The sequence below is a fragment of the Somniosus microcephalus genome, chromosome 30, assembly GCF_052327205.1.
Source record: "Somniosus microcephalus isolate GS21.2 chromosome 30, FLI_Smic_1.0, whole genome shotgun sequence".
In the NCBI taxonomy this organism is placed as follows: Eukaryota; Metazoa; Chordata; class Chondrichthyes; order Squaliformes; family Somniosidae; genus Somniosus; species Somniosus microcephalus.
The window spans coordinates 19,516,774-19,532,181 of NC_141016.1; the positions used below are offsets into that span (position 1 = coordinate 19,516,774).

A 15,408-nucleotide genomic window follows, 5' to 3' on the forward strand; every position below is an offset into this window, starting at 1 on the left:
CTGGAAGTTAATCACGGGACAAATCGACAACACTTAACATGTGGCAAACATCTGACAGGTTTTATGGGTTTGAGACGAATTGACAGAGGTGAGATGGTTCATCAGGTCCTTAGATTACAAACACTGGATGCATGTAAATTCACGGGGACTTTGTTTTCTTCTAATCTAGTCAATGAAGAAAACAATCTCGATGACTTCATAAGGGAGTGAAGTCAGCCAACACAAAAACAAAGGCACGTCCCTTGTGATGGGATGGTGCAGGTTTAGAAATTGGATTTCTGCACCAAAGTACAGCACAGTTAAAAACTCAGCATTCTGTGAGTAAACCGTGAGTGGGCATTTTTTAAATAAAGGTAAATTTATTCTTTAGAGGGGAAGGAAAGCCTGGGAAAATATTTTTGTTTGTACCTAGTGTTCCTCCAATTTATGTCTTCTTGTTCTCTTCTTAGGCAGTCCCTGGGAACCGAGGATGACTTGCTTCCACATTAAAAATGAGTTCTCAGGTGACTGATGAGTCCAATGCAGGACCTACAGTCTCTGTCACAGGTGGGGCAGACGGTGGTTGAAGGGGCGGGTGGGTGGGGTGCTTGGGTTGATGTGCGCTCCTTGCGCTGCCTGTGCTTGGCTTCCGCTTGCTCCCGGCGAAGAGACTCGAGGTGTTCGGTGCCTTCCCGGATGCTTCTCCTCCACTTTGTGCGGTCTTGGGCCAGGGATTCCCAGGTGTCGGTGGGGATGTTACACTTTTTCAAGGAGGCTTTGAGGGTGTCCTTGAAGCGTTTCCTCTGTCCACCTGGGGCTCTCTTGCCGTGCCGGAGCTCCGAGTAGAGCGCTTGTTTTGGGAGTCTCGTATCGGGCATGCGGACATTGTGACCCATCCATCGGAGCTGATCGAGCGTGGTCAAAGCTTCGATGCTGGGGATGTTGGCCTGAGCGAGAACACTGATGTTGGTGCGCCTATCCTGCCAATGGATTTGCAGGATCTTGCGGCGGCAGCGTTGGTGGTACCTCTCCAGTGCTTTGAGGTGCCTTCAATTTATGTAGTGAAACAACTACTTACCAGAATCTGGTTTGACTTATTTTTGGGGGGGTGGGGGGGGGGAAAGATTTTTCCGGAGATGCTTCGAGACCTGCCAGGTCAGGTGTCTCTCTGTGCTTGGCCATTCCATGACAACACAGAAGAGAAGCAGTCCATGATTCCTGGGATGGCTCCTTTGGAAGCAATGTCGGCTCTTGCTTTGGGCAGGCCTGAGAGTTGGCCTGAAGAGACACAATCCTGGGATGCCACACTGAAGGCTGGGAAAGGGGCATCTCTAGCCAATGCCATGGTTTCCCGGTTAGTGCGGCTCTGGACTGAGCCCTGAGGCTGGTTCAAAGTCATGGTGCCCGATTGTTTTTTGCTGGAGCCACACTAGGGCACACAAGCTGCTCCTGCTGGCCCCTTCCCTAGCAGCCAGACATACCTAACCAACTGGGCCTCAATGCCACTCAGAAAATTGACGTTTTTGGAAACATCAAACCCCATCATTGGGAAAGTACTTTGAACTGCACTCCAGGTTGACTTTCTTCTTTGGTAAGCAGAGGAGCTAACAACAGCAGAGAGTGTGTACTGATTATAAATGCTGTTTTGTTGTTCATCTCAAATCAGCACAAATTGTGTGGTCATCTAGGCTGGAGAAGGACGCTTGAAGATAAACAGATAGCTAGGGAAGGGGGGAAGGGTATAAAATAGAACTGCCTACTTGCTCTTCTTCTCTGCCCCAAATGATTTGCTAAGAAGTAGAAAATGCTACATACAAAAGCACTTACAATAGAGCCTCCATTATCAACCAAAGTACTGTGGACTCCTTTAGTATACAACAGATATTGGTGGATTTGTCAATTAGTTGAAGACGAATTAATTTTTATCTCAGTTAAAAGCATTTCTGTTGTATTAAGTTAGCAATTAAATCTCTTTTTCCCAACTGGAATTCAATTTACTTTTCTACAAAGGAGCCTGTACTATCTTTGTGAACACTGTCACAACTATTATTCAGTTCTGTGCTTTCCAGCGCCAAACACTGAGCTGTTTAATTTTTTTTTAATAAATTCCGGCTCCCCGGACTCCCGCTGAACTCCCGACCCAAAGTCCTGCTTCCCCCTGACCTCCCGACCCAAACTCCTGTGATGATTCTGGCATCGCTGACTGCAGCAACAAATTCTGTTCTGCGGCTGGGGATTCACACGTTTCCTGTTTCGACTGAATTTTTTTTTAAACGTATTTATTTGCAAATAAATTCTACCAGCCCTGAGTTCTGGCAGGTAATAAGGAAGATAGATGATTGGAGCAGGGTCAATGGAGGTTCAACTGCAGTCGATGAGTGGGGTAATGGAGGCAAAAAAACCTTGGAGTCTTATTAAGATCTATAGGGGCTTTTATAAGATGGGTTGAACTGTCTCTTCATTTTTATTTATCTTATATGATCAAAAGATTTAGAGAGAGTAAATCGTGCAAGATTGTTTCCACCGGCTGGTTAATCGGTAACAAGGAAACACAGACTTAGGACGACCACTAGAAGCATATGGGGGAGGTTAGTAAAATTATTTTCAGGTGAAGGGTTATGAGAATATGGAATGCATTATCACAAGTGGCTACTGCAGCTGAGTGAATCATGACATTTCAGAGAGAATTAGACAAATGCAAGCAAAGAGCAGGGCAATAGGATTTGAGCTAATAGCTCCAATGTGCAGCTTCCACTGCTTAAAAATACACCAGCCTCTCCTCCTGTGCTGAAAGTTCTCAAATTCGGTGAAACGCGCCTTGCGGCTGAGCCACGACAAAAGAGTTAAATTTGTTGTTAACACAGGAACAGGATTAGGCCAATCAGCCCCTCGAGCCATTCAATGAGACCATGGCTGATCTGTATCCTAACTCCATCCACCCGCCTTGGCTCCTTATCCCTTAATACCCTCTGTCATGAATCTCATCAGTCATGAAGAAATGACTCATGAACTAACACTGGGCAGCCAGCTGGTGGCGCCGTCCAAGGAGTATAAATACTCGGGCGTGGGCCCAGCTTGCTCAGGATGTTTCTGTAACCAGGAACTAGTGATGTAACTAGAATCTCATGGTTGTGAAACAGTTGATTAAAGCCTTGTTTTATACTCAAACCAAGTGCTTAGTAGTCTTTTTACATCACCCTCGGCTAACAAACATCTAGCGACCTCAGATTTAAAATGATTAATTGAGCTAGCATCTACTGCTTTTTGTGTGAGAGAGTTGTACACTTCCACCACCCATTGCGCGAAGATGTGTTTCCTAACTTCTCTCCTGAATGGCCTGGCTCCAATTTTAAGGTTATGTCCCCTTGTCCTAGATTCCCCCACTAGCGGGATGGAGAGATTGGGGGGGGGGGTGCTCCCTCTTACAGGATAATAAGGCCTAGGAGTTAAAATGGCCCAAACGTCATGCTGTCATGGGTGCTTCCCGCCCACCCCGGCTCCCACACACTGCACTCACGCCCTGAGTTGAAATTTGGTCTTAAATCTGAAAGATTTGTATTGCACGACTTTGGTTTGGCTTTTGGAGTTGAATGATGCGCTGTAGCAATGGGCAGAACACCAACTCTCAGCATGAACGTGCTAAATTATTTTTGTGTAAAATTGTCCCACCCAGTCTCAGGACTACATTTAAAATACCTTCTAATGCTGCACTGGGGTGAAACCATAATCTGCATTCAGAAAGTAAGTGGGCAATTTTAACCTAACCCGCCCCATCAGGAAACTGACTGGATCTTATCTACTGCCCGATTTACACCCTGCGCGATTTTACACTCCTATGACTTCAATCGACAGCACCTCCCAAACCCGCGACCTCTTCCACCTAGAAGGACAAGGGCAGCAGGCGCGTGGGAACACCACCACCTCCAAGTTCCCCTCCAAGTCACACGCCATCCTGACTTGGAAGTATATCGGCCGTTCCTTCATCGTCGCTGGGTCAAAATCCTGGAACTCCCTCCCTAACAGCACTGTGGGAGCACCTTCACCACACGGGCTGCAGCGGTTCAAGAAGGCGGCTCACCACCACCTTCTCAAGGGCAATTAGGGATGGGCAATAAATGCTGGCCTTGCATCAGCGACACCCACATCCCAGGAATTAATAAAAAAAACTGAGAGTAAAGTCAAGTGGGTGTAAAATGGACAGCTGACCTGAAGCCACCCATTTCCTGCCCAGCTGGTTCAGTTAAAATCACCTCCTAAGAGTCAAGAATGAGAAGAGGCCATTCAAGCCATCAAAGCTTGTTCCCCTGATCAGTGATAGTCGAAACAGAAATTCTGAAAGGACTGTGCCATTACTCAAGCTCAGAGGGAGGTTCTGAATCGAAGTCCGTAATTTAAATCTGCGTTTCAGCAGAACATTTTTAGCAAATGCGAGTAGCTGCGCTGAGATATTTGATAAGGAAGGAAAGATGTAAATTAGTTTAATCTTTTGTTAATTTTGACATATTTCTTGGCCCTCATTATAAAACCTACACGCTAAACAGCTGGACAGTAAAGATTAAGAGCTGCTCCTCTCCATTGGATACAGGTGCACTTGGTTATGTAGCTGGTATGTGAGGATAAGGAAAGCTTATTTATTTTCCAAGAAGGAACCAAAAAACACTTACTTAATTGTTTCTGAGTCGATTGTTACATGTTTAGACTTTGCTCAGCTATTCGCTTGTTTTTGCCACAGAGGGTTATTGCCGTAACCAAGACCTCGCCCACTATGACCCAGAGTGTCATTTTATAGGTACAACATCTGGCGATGTAGCGTTACCCAGGAGTCAAACAGAAACCCTGGTTTCTGCAGTTAGCTGACTGAACTGACCCAAGCCCTCTCATGTTCTCCTAGTCTTTGGTTGGCGAAGGAATTAAGGGCTAGATTTTCAGTTGCTTGCGCCAGCAGTTAGCGCCTTAAGAGAAGTGATTTTCGGGCGCTATGCGTGTAGCGCCCGGGCGCAGCGCAGTTTGCGCCCCGCCCCAAATTAAGTTGCCCGTTAGCGCCGGTGCAAAGTTTAGCGGCCGCCCAGATGCGCGCGCAGAAAATGACATCACATCCTCGTGCAACGCCCTTTGGCCGCCCCGAATCCAAACTTCAGTCGGACCGCCCCATTGTGCGGCTGGCGTCCAGAGCGTTTGTAAAATGGAACGCAACAGACCCTGGGGAGCGCAAATTAAAGGGCACTCCTCATGCACTATAAACGGCAGTCTGCATGTGTTGTGTGGAAGGATCCAGTGTGTTGTTGTGAACGGTGTATTTATGTTTCCGGGCACCACCACCACCTCCTCCTCCTCCTCCTCCTCCTCCTCCTCCTCGTTTCCCCCCCACACTCTGCTTTTGAAAAGAACACATGCACCCTTCCCCTTTAAGAGCTCAGTGGCACCAGAGTGTCTGGCGTGCGCTGCGCCCGAGCTCGGGCGTTGATCTCTGCACCGCCGGCTTAGCGCCTAAAGATAGTAGTGGAACGCCTCTTTTAGCGCTCCACCAACCTCTTAGGGCGAAGCCACTGAATGTCTGGCAACGGGGCGCTACTTTGGGGCGGGCGCTAACTTCGGGCGGGCGCTAAGGTTAGCGCCCCAAAACTGTCTATACTGAAAATCTAGCCCAAAGACTCTAACGGACTGTGCCATTTAGGCTTACAAATTAGATTTATTAGAAGTAAATGTTCAACAGTAGCATGAGGTTGGTATACCAGATCTCACTTGGTTACAGAATTTCTAACTCATACTGACATGAATATGACTTATGAAATAATATTGAGCGGCCTACGGGTGGCGCTGTCCAGGGAAAGTATAAATACTCAGGCACGGGCCCAGTTTGCGCAGGACATTCTTAACAGGAACTAGTGAAGGACACAACTAGACCGCCATGTTGTAAAACAGTTGATTAAAGCTTTGTTTAACGCTTAGACCAAGTGCCTAGTAGTTTTCTTACGTCACATACCTCCTCGTCAGCCGTGGCTCAGTGGGCGGCACTCTCGTGTCTGAGTCTGAAGGTTGTGGGTTCATAGTCCCACTCCAGAGACTTGAGCACAAAAATCTAGGCTGACACTCCAGTGCAATGCTGAGGGAGCGCTGCACTGTCGGAGGAGCCGTCTTTCGGAATGAGATGTTAAGCTGAGGCCCTGAGTTGGAGGTAAAAGATCCCATGGCATTATTTCGAAGCAGAGCAGGGGAGTTCTCCCCGGTGTCCTAAGGCCAATATTTATCCCTCAATCAACATCACTAAAAACAGATTATCTGGTCATTGTCACATTGCTGTTTGTGGGAGCTCGCTGTTCGCCATTGGCTGCCACATTTTCTACATTACAACAGTGACTACACTTCAAAAGTACTTCATTGGCTGTAAAGCGCTTTGGGACATTTGGTGGTCATGAAAGGCGCTATAGAAATGCAAGTTTTTCTTTTGTATACAATAATAAAGAAATGTGACACTATGGACGCGATCTTGCCAGCCCTGGGGAGGCAGGTATGGAGGCGGGACTGCCGGGAAAATGGCAGAATCTGGGGGCGGGTGCCCAACCTGCCCCAACCCACCTCCGTGCCTCTTCCCAGGAGGCGGGTAGCCGACCCGCGCCGGGTCCCGTCTCCTGGAGGCGGGGATTATTCCCATTTTACCCACACAAGTGCGGGCTTCCCGAAGGCTGCGAACCCCGCCGGGGTCAGTGAGGCAAGCAGTGGGTCTGCGGGGGTCGGAGGGGTGCAAAAGTGCGCTGTGAAGGTAAGTGATGGGTGCAAGTGTGGTGAGGTGAGTATGTGAGGTAAGTGGAAAGTGTTAGAAAAAGTTTACTTACCTTTGTTTCTTCCTGCAGGCTTCAATCATTGGGGATGCGGAGAGTCTCGCATCTCCGCGGCAGAGATGACAGATGGCTGCTGCATTCTCCAATGCAACAAACATCTAATTTCTGCTAAAGAAAGAGGTTTGATGAGGTCTTGAATACAAGAACTCATCAAACTACAGAGAATGTCAGTGTTTGACAGCTTCACAGAGCTGTCAAACGATGACAATTCATCTGTCAAAAATATTGACAGATGAAACGTCATACGCTGACGTTCTCTGTAACCGGCTTCCCCTTAATTGGCCTGCTTAGCCCGCTGGGCGGGCTTAACAAGGTCAGTCAAGGGAAAATAGCGTGGATTGGCCAGAAGTCGATGGAGGCGGGACTAAAACCCGACAAGTGGGAGTCCCGCCTCCAAAAGCTCCCCATTGGCAAAATCCAGCCCTCGGTTTATCGGTTAGTAAATACTAAACCTGGACCAGTGTCCATAACATAACCCATACAGGAGGTTTCATCGATTAACGTGGAGTTTTCAGATTGATCCCAGTGGACTGAGAAGAATTCAGCAGCTGTCAGAGCACTGCCTGATATATCTCTCTTATACCTTCTGAAGTTCAAAACTCAGACACAGCAAATCAAGTGAACGGCTGGCACATCTGAACAAAGCTTACCAAATTGAAGATGGTTTTCAGGACTCCACTGAGACACTAGTCCCCTGCCTGTTTCCATGTGCTGTCAAGCCTTTTACCTTCAATTTGATTCTTTTCAGGGCAAAATGAATAGTCTGTGTTAAATGGTTTCTATTGCTTTGCAATCAATAATTATTTTCATTTCAAGTGACATGTTGCAGTGATTTGTATTATCTCCAGCATGTGGACAACAAATTAGCAGGCACACAAGCATCTGAGAGATTCTCTCCCAAGATAACCAAATTTAAATTTACTAGCCACATAGATAATATAAAAAACTTTATGATTTGAATTGTGATAAATCTACTATCCATCACACTGATCTCCGACAAGCTTCTGTCCGAATCCATTCTGTAGAGATGTCTCCTTCCGCTCCCTGGATCCTTCCCTCGCTATCTTGCCTGCAACTGCGTAACCTTTGACTTACCACAAGACAATGAGACGCAGATCGTATTAATAAAGAAACCAGTGTTGCAAAAAGGAATTTGCCAGGCTTAATCAGCTGCAATGAGCTGAGATAGTGATGCCAGGTACAGCTTCTCTAGTGTACAGGCTAAGCCCATTTAATTTTTGCATACAACACCAGTCATTGTGAGGGCTTGATAGCAGCCAAGGGGGGGAAAAATTCAGTTGTTTGCGCCTCCCGTTAGCGCCTTAAGAGGGCGCTAATGGGGCGCAAAGCAACTAGCGCCCGGGCGCGGCGATGTTTGTGCTGCTCATGAAATTAACTAGACATTTTGCGGCGGCGCTAAACACTGCCGTCACGATCTCCTGCGCCGGCAGATCGTGACGTCAGTCGAGTGCGCAACGCCCCGTTAGCGCCCCGGACCGAAAATTGAGTGGCGCCCCCTGCCTTACCGCCTGCCGCTAGCAACGACAGGTTGAGGGGAGCGTTTTGCTGTCAGAAAGGGACTAGGGGAGCGCTATTTAAAGGCGACCGCTTCCTGCCTTTTTTTGTTGGTGACATTTTTGCACCACGCATTCTGAGAGAGAGAGAGAGAGAGAGAGAGACTTCTGGAGAGATTCAACGCTGTGTGAAGGAGTTTTGAGTACTGAGCAGCACTTTGCAGGTTTATTTTGATTCGCCCTTCCTTGCTTTGCCAGCGCTCTGAGGTAGCGCCTCGCTCCTCGGCCTTTGCACCTTAAGACAGGTGTGAAGCGCCTGATTTAGCGCTCCAATCACCTCCAGGGGTGATAAAAGCCAAGTTTGCTGTCGGAGGCGATAATTAGCGCCAGGCGCTAAACTTTGCGCACGGCCGATAATGGCACCCCAAACGGGGCGATACTGAATTTTTCCCCCAAGGTGTTTTTAAATAAAACTTAATTGTTTAAATTGCAGCCTGACTTTGCTGAATAAAAAAATCTAAGCAGTAACCTCAGAGGTAAAATAATCTTGGTTTGTAAACCTTCAGAACGTTATTGCCACAGGGTAAAATAAACTTAATGTTCAAAAATACCAAGAGAGGAAACTAAAATGACAAACAAAAATGAAATGCGTTATAAGTGAAGTTAATGAACTAAAACTGCACTAAAACAAAATCAGAATAAATGTGCCATGTTAAATTTAAAAAGGAAATTAAAGCGACAGCGTTAACAATAAAACTGAGGAAATAAATGTTGTGGGCTGAAATTTAAATTAATCCATGTAGGTTTTATTGAAAATGAATTTAAATAAAATGTATTGCAATAAACTAACAATACTTAAAAGAAACTCAACTTTATTAAAAAAAAGTTGAAAAGAAACAGAAATGATAAAATGAAAAATAAATGAATTGAAAGGACATAAAAGTAATGAATTCATAACTGAATGAAATGATTAAATCTCAATTATTTAAATAAAATTCAAGTGAATTTGAAAAGAAAAATTCTCACTATATCCCCTAAATACCCATATAACATGATGCTAAAGGTTATTATTGAGACCACTTATTTTAATTAGAACCTTGCTTGCCGGATTATGACTCGCGTACTGACACACTAAAATTGGATCTAGTTTGCCTCTGATATCTTTTGCTTTCTGTTCAAAACACATAGCTGATACTTGCTGTTGGTCACAGATTTTGCAATTTCTGGTATAAGAAATGCTTCTCCCTAGCACAGGTTGGTTAATATTTCTCTCGATCTCTCAATGTTCTTTGCAGAGCAACGGAAAAATGCGGACACTGAGCTGCAGGGAAAAGGGGGAGAACAGGGAACAAGCGGAACTGAAAGTTGAACAAAGAGGAGGACCGTTAGAAAGCGGGGACCAAGGTGGCAAGGCACAGAGAGAGAGGCCGAGATTTTCCAGGGTTTTTTTTTCCCCAGCGGGTCGTGACCAACTGTCGGGTCTGTGAGAGCTGAGCAAACCCGACACGCAGCGATGGGGGAGCCAATTTAAATGATTAGTGGATTGTTCACAGCCACTTAACAATGGTTTTAAACTGACCTTTTGAATTTGACAGCTCGCCCATGTCTGTGAAGCTGAGGTGGGAGGTCAGTGGCCATTGAATCAGCTGATGAGTTGACAGCTTCAAATGTCAAGAAAAAGCACCCACCTTACAGAGATATCTTCCCTCAGCCACAAGCTCTTCCTCACTGCATTTCCACAACAGATGCACCATGCTGCAAGTCTTTACACAAGTCTCCATCCAGTCTGACCTCATTACTTCTCTCACCATTGACAGGTCACTTCTGTCATCTCTACTTCACCTGATATCTATTCCATCAGCATGGGTGGCCTTTATACTCTCTCACCTTGGTCCTCAGAATCTCGCCACGATCAGCCCCAACACCAGCAGCACCAGGCACACCAGCAGCACCAACAACAACACCAACCTTCTCCGGAATCAACTGATGCTGCACAGGACAGAGGGCATCAGCTCCCGACCACATTGCTGCCCGGGAGGCCAGGGATGGCCTCAGCATAGCCACATTTACTTCACTTGATGCTGTACACCCTGGCTGCCACACGATGCGCCAGGTTGGCACCACCCCACACCAACACCATAAAGCATCCCTACAATGCCCAAGCCATTCCTTTCACACTCATCACCATTGTGGGGCGGGGAGGGGGGGCGGTACCGTTCTGTCTCGCCATTCACTGCAACTCACTAAACCACTTCCAAAGGTGCACACAAATCTGTCCAAGAACGCAAAGTGTTGAAAATAAAGATTTCAATGTTTGAATACACATTAAGAGAAACTTTACATGAACATTGCATAAAAAATCCAATTGCCTACCCTTGTGTGTTGTTAGTTGGTATGATTGCACTAGGATGAGGGTGAGTGTGAGGGGTGGCTAGTAAGATGGGAATGTGATAATGTAGATAGAGAGAGAGGGATGGGTGGAGGTCCAAGGTAAGTTGGTGTGAGTAAGGATGTGCAGGAGTAGGGTAGGGAAGGCAGAGTGATGGGGATGTGATGAGAGGCACAGCAGGATGAGGTTGAGTGTGGCTTTGCAGTAACGTTTCGTGATCTACTGAGATCATTGAAAGGTTTGAGCCACTGCACCCAGGTCCTCCTGACCACATCCCTGCTTGTGTCCTCCTCTGCAATGTGCAACCAGGCTGCGTTGGTGTCCCGGGGATATCTCTTCCACCCACGGGAAGGGAAGGGGACCTCCCTGCGTGCTGTGACGCCCTCCATAAACATATGGATAGAGTCATGGGAGAGTCTGGGTGCAGCCCTGCACCTCTGTGCAGTGATTGTCAGTGTTTGCAGCACCTCAATGCTGTAGAACACTGACAGCACAACTGTCAAAATAAATTTGGCCATGGTCCCTTTAAGGAAACTGGCTGATGACGCATCATCAAATGACATCACCAGACCCGCTTCCTCTTATTGACCGGGAAACGCACTGGGCGGGGCTTGACAAGCCCAATCAAGGTAGATTAATTTCAGACAGCGAGCTGCAGCCAGCAGCGGGGTCGGGACCCGCCACCGACGTCGCCCGCCAGGGACCCGCCGAGCTGGGCAAAATCGCGGCCATAGGGAGGGAATGCCACAGAGTAATGGCTGAAAGAGTGACCACTGATTGGAGAGCAGACCCGTGTTTGGGGAGCGGAGTATGTGGGCTGGGACATATGGCTGGAGGTGAATCTGAGGTAGGGTGAACCACAACTCACGGAGGGGTTTGAAAAGGAGGACTTTTATCTTCCTTGGTCTCACTAGGTGAGGAGGGTAGGCAGACAACTTAGTGCCAAGGATGTCAAAGGTGTTCCAAATTAAACACTAAAAAGTTCACACAAGCAACCAGAGGACAACTCTCCCACTGATTGACTCATTTATTTATTCCTTCCTGTGGCAAAATGCCTTTGTCTCTGCTCAACACCTCCCCAAACTGGGAACACTGAGTCTAATAACTGGATGGAGTAGTGTAACGGAACTGGTGACTGGTTGCTCTGTGCAATAGAGCACTGGTGCTCTTAATGTCCTGCATCACTACCCTGCCCATAGGACTCAGCCACTCTGACCCTGGAGACGAAATGCCATGAACTTGAATTCCACGTGATTTTTGTTTCAAAAGGCTTACCTCTGAGTGCTTCAGGGTCTAGTGTCTGACCGAGTTGTTCTAATAAATCTGCTCGCGCTGCATTCTTCTTGTGTTTTTTACCGTCGTAGTGTTGTTGAGCCATCATTGGGTTGTTAAACCAGGCATTACAGAGCTGACAGAACCTGTCCGAATCTCTTCTCTGTCTTGTCGGATTTGTTATTGGAATGGGACTTGAGGAAATCTGCTTTGGTTCTGTGATGAGAAAAAAAGAATCAAAGGAATTAAATACTGGAAAAAAAATCATGCAGTAAAGTATGATTGAATACTCAATACTTGCACTTTTCTGTCAAATAGACAGTGAATTAAACTGATTTCCCAACCCATTATATTAATTTCTACTACTTGATGGTTACTACTATCGGTTTTGATTGACATCACCGTCATAGCATTTATATTTTTTAGTGAGAAAGCTTTTATCAGTGTCCTATTATTTCTGTCAGTATGAGTCTCTCATTAAATCTGGTATAGGCTGGTAAAAACCCTATAAGTGGTATTGGTATATAAGTTGCCCACAAATAGTTAAAAAAAACACAGAACTACACATGGAGATGATACGTTCAAGCTAGATTTTACAAAATTCATATTCGTTCAACAGATACCACTGTAAATATGAACGCCGTTATGATTTTTTTGGTGCAAAATAAAATGACTATTACAAAAGCAGGAACAATGGCACCTGCAAGGAGCAACTCGATAGATGGGATTGTGAAGGAATAAGCCATATAACCTATTTAGAAAAATACACTATCCTATGAAAGAATTCTGGCTAGTGGGATAAGACAGTTGTTGACCCTGAATAAATAACGTTATTGAAACAGAAGGTGCATGGCTCCGACAGGCTGACTTTTAGGAACAAAAACAATGGTTCACCCTGGATAAGGTGTTTTAATTTAAACTTTGTAAAGATGGCACATAAGATAAGGAACATCTGCCCCCGTAAAGATGACATAATTTAAGGGACACCTGCCCTTCACACCGTTTTATATGGTTAACCCAGAACACCTGGAGAAAGACAAGATTCTGGAAAATGACAAGCTGATGTAGCAGTAAAGAATTGCAGAAGTCAGCAGAAAGATGAATAGGGATAACTAACTTGCATCAGCAGAAAACCTTAAAGGAAATACAACTGGAAAAGGGTATAAATATTGAACTCTCAAATGGGATATCAGACTCGCTTTAATCGGGCAAAGCGATTCTCGGCTTCAGAGGCGGCTCTGTGGTCTACCACACTTTGTACCTCGGGGGGTCAAAGATATTTGATATTGATGGATATCCTGTGTAGAAAACTTTAAGAACTGTAATACTGTAGCAAAATTAAGATTTAAAAGTAAGATTCCCTGTTAAAAAGATCGTATTTTTTCTCTTTTTAGAACTGTTAACATTGCGATTGACTGATTCACCAACTGTAAATGACATGTCGGTTCTTTAATAAATCTCTATATATTTTTAGAATTGTCTCACATAAGTCATCTGTATCAATAACTCGCAAACTCAATCTCTGTACACTCTTTGGTGAAGAGTTGCAGAATTCTGAAGGAGTTCTCCGGACCCTCATAATATCCGGGACGTTACAGTCTAGCTAAACTTATTAAAAGCGCTATCTGGAGGACGGTAACATTCTTGGGTTGTTCCTTTCCTTTAGGGAGAGATAGCCCGGACCTTTAGGCCCAGTTAAGCATCTTTAGGATTCGGCCACCTCAAACTTTAGTTGAAAGTGAACGTCTGAGAAATACGCCTGATCCAGGATAGCCCCAAGGGGCCAGGACTAGTAAATATCCCTTCAGGATATGGGTTGAAAAACAAACTAAGACTGAATGAAGAGTGGAAAGCAGCTAACAAGCATGTGTGAACACAATAATGCAAAGAGATCTACAAGTACCAGACACTGGCCAAAATCGGGGGCAGATCTACAATAAGATGAGCATCCAGCAATGCCAGAAGCATTAGGAATAGATGCCTGATCTGTAGACTCCTGTGACATAAACTGGAATGGAGTAGGGAGATGAGAAACATGGCTGACTCCAGAGGATGATAATGAATACCACGCAGAGGAGTGTGGAGCGTTCAGGAAAGATAGAGTAGACAAGAAAGGAGGTGGATTAGTTCTGTGTATCAAGGACACGAGGGCCTAGAAATTCATTATAGCCACTTTTGGGGCGGTAAAGTCGGGCGGCCGCTAAAGTTTGCACCCGGCGCAAATTCGAGGCCACTTCCCCGATATTCATTAGCTTCGCCCTAAGAGTTTGCTCGAGCGCTAAAACTGGCGATGCACGGCTCTCTTTAGGCGCTAAGCCGGCGGCCCGGGCGCTAACACCGGAAGGCGGGCGCAGGGCAGGTGCGGCGAGCTGCTGATTGACGGCAGACACTCTGGCTCCGGTGAGCTCCTAAAGGGGGAGGGTGGAGTTGGTTTTTTGAAAGGCCGAGATTTGTGTTGTTGGGGAGGGCTTCTCTCCATCGGTTTGTTATGTGGTACCAGCGCAGCAGCACCGCCTCCTCCTCCCTCCTCCTCCTCCTCCTCCATCTCCATCTCCATCATCTCCATCATCTCCATCTTTGTCTCTCACAAAGTGTTGCAAAACGGTTGCCTTTTCTACTGCAGGAGTGCCCTTTAATTTGCGCTCCCCGTGGCCCGCCTCGGCTGTGTACCGTTCCACTTCACAGTCGTTAGGGTCGCCCGGCGCACAATGGGGCGGCGCGAGTGAAGTTCCGGTTCCGGGCGCACAAAGGGCGTTGCATGACGAAATGACGTCATGATCTGCGCGCGCAGCAGGGCGCGCGCTAAGACTTTGCACCGGCGCTAAATGTCTACTGAAGTTGGGGCGAGGCGCAGATCGTGCTGCGCCCGGGCGCTAAGCGCCTAGCGCTCGAGATCTACTCCTCCTAAGGCGCTAACGGCTGGCGCGCCCAACTGAATTTCTAGGCCGAGGAGTTTAAAGAAGTTCATCCCAATTGGAGGTAGAGAGTAACATCACAAACTGCCCCTTTAACAGGGAATGGTTCAAAGGAAGATGCAATGCACTGCTAGTTCAGATTATGAAAGAAGACAGCAAAGGGAGCCCTGGAAAGAAAGAATTGCTGCAGATGCAAAACATAGCAGAGGGAGATGTTTTCATCAATAGAAAGACGAAAGACTTGCATTTATGTAGCACCTTTCACGACCACCAGACATCTCAAAGTGCTTTACAGCCAATTAAGTACTTTAACTGTTGTAATGTGGGAAACACGGCAGCCAATTTGCACACAGCAAGGTCCTACAAACAGCAATGTGATAATGACCAGATCATCTGTTTTTGTTATGTTGGTTGAGGGATAAATATTGGCCCAGGACACTGAGGATAACTCTCCTGCTCTTCTTCAAAATAGTGCCATGGGAGCAGACGGGGCCTCGGTT

The 15,408-nt window shown here is 46.4% G+C and overlaps 1 protein-coding gene across 1 annotated transcript in view; it reads right to left on the minus strand.

Annotated features, from left to right (window-relative positions):
* LOC147097987 (zinc finger matrin-type protein 4-like) overlaps positions 1–15,408 on the minus strand; it is a 319,696-nt gene that overhangs the window by 133,804 nt on the left and 170,484 nt on the right. The window contains exon 5 of the mRNA XM_085971183.1: positions 11,997–12,209. Coding sequence (XP_085827309.1) covers positions 11,997–12,209 — 213 coding nt within the window. The remainder of the gene's footprint in view (positions 1–11,996; positions 12,210–15,408) is intronic.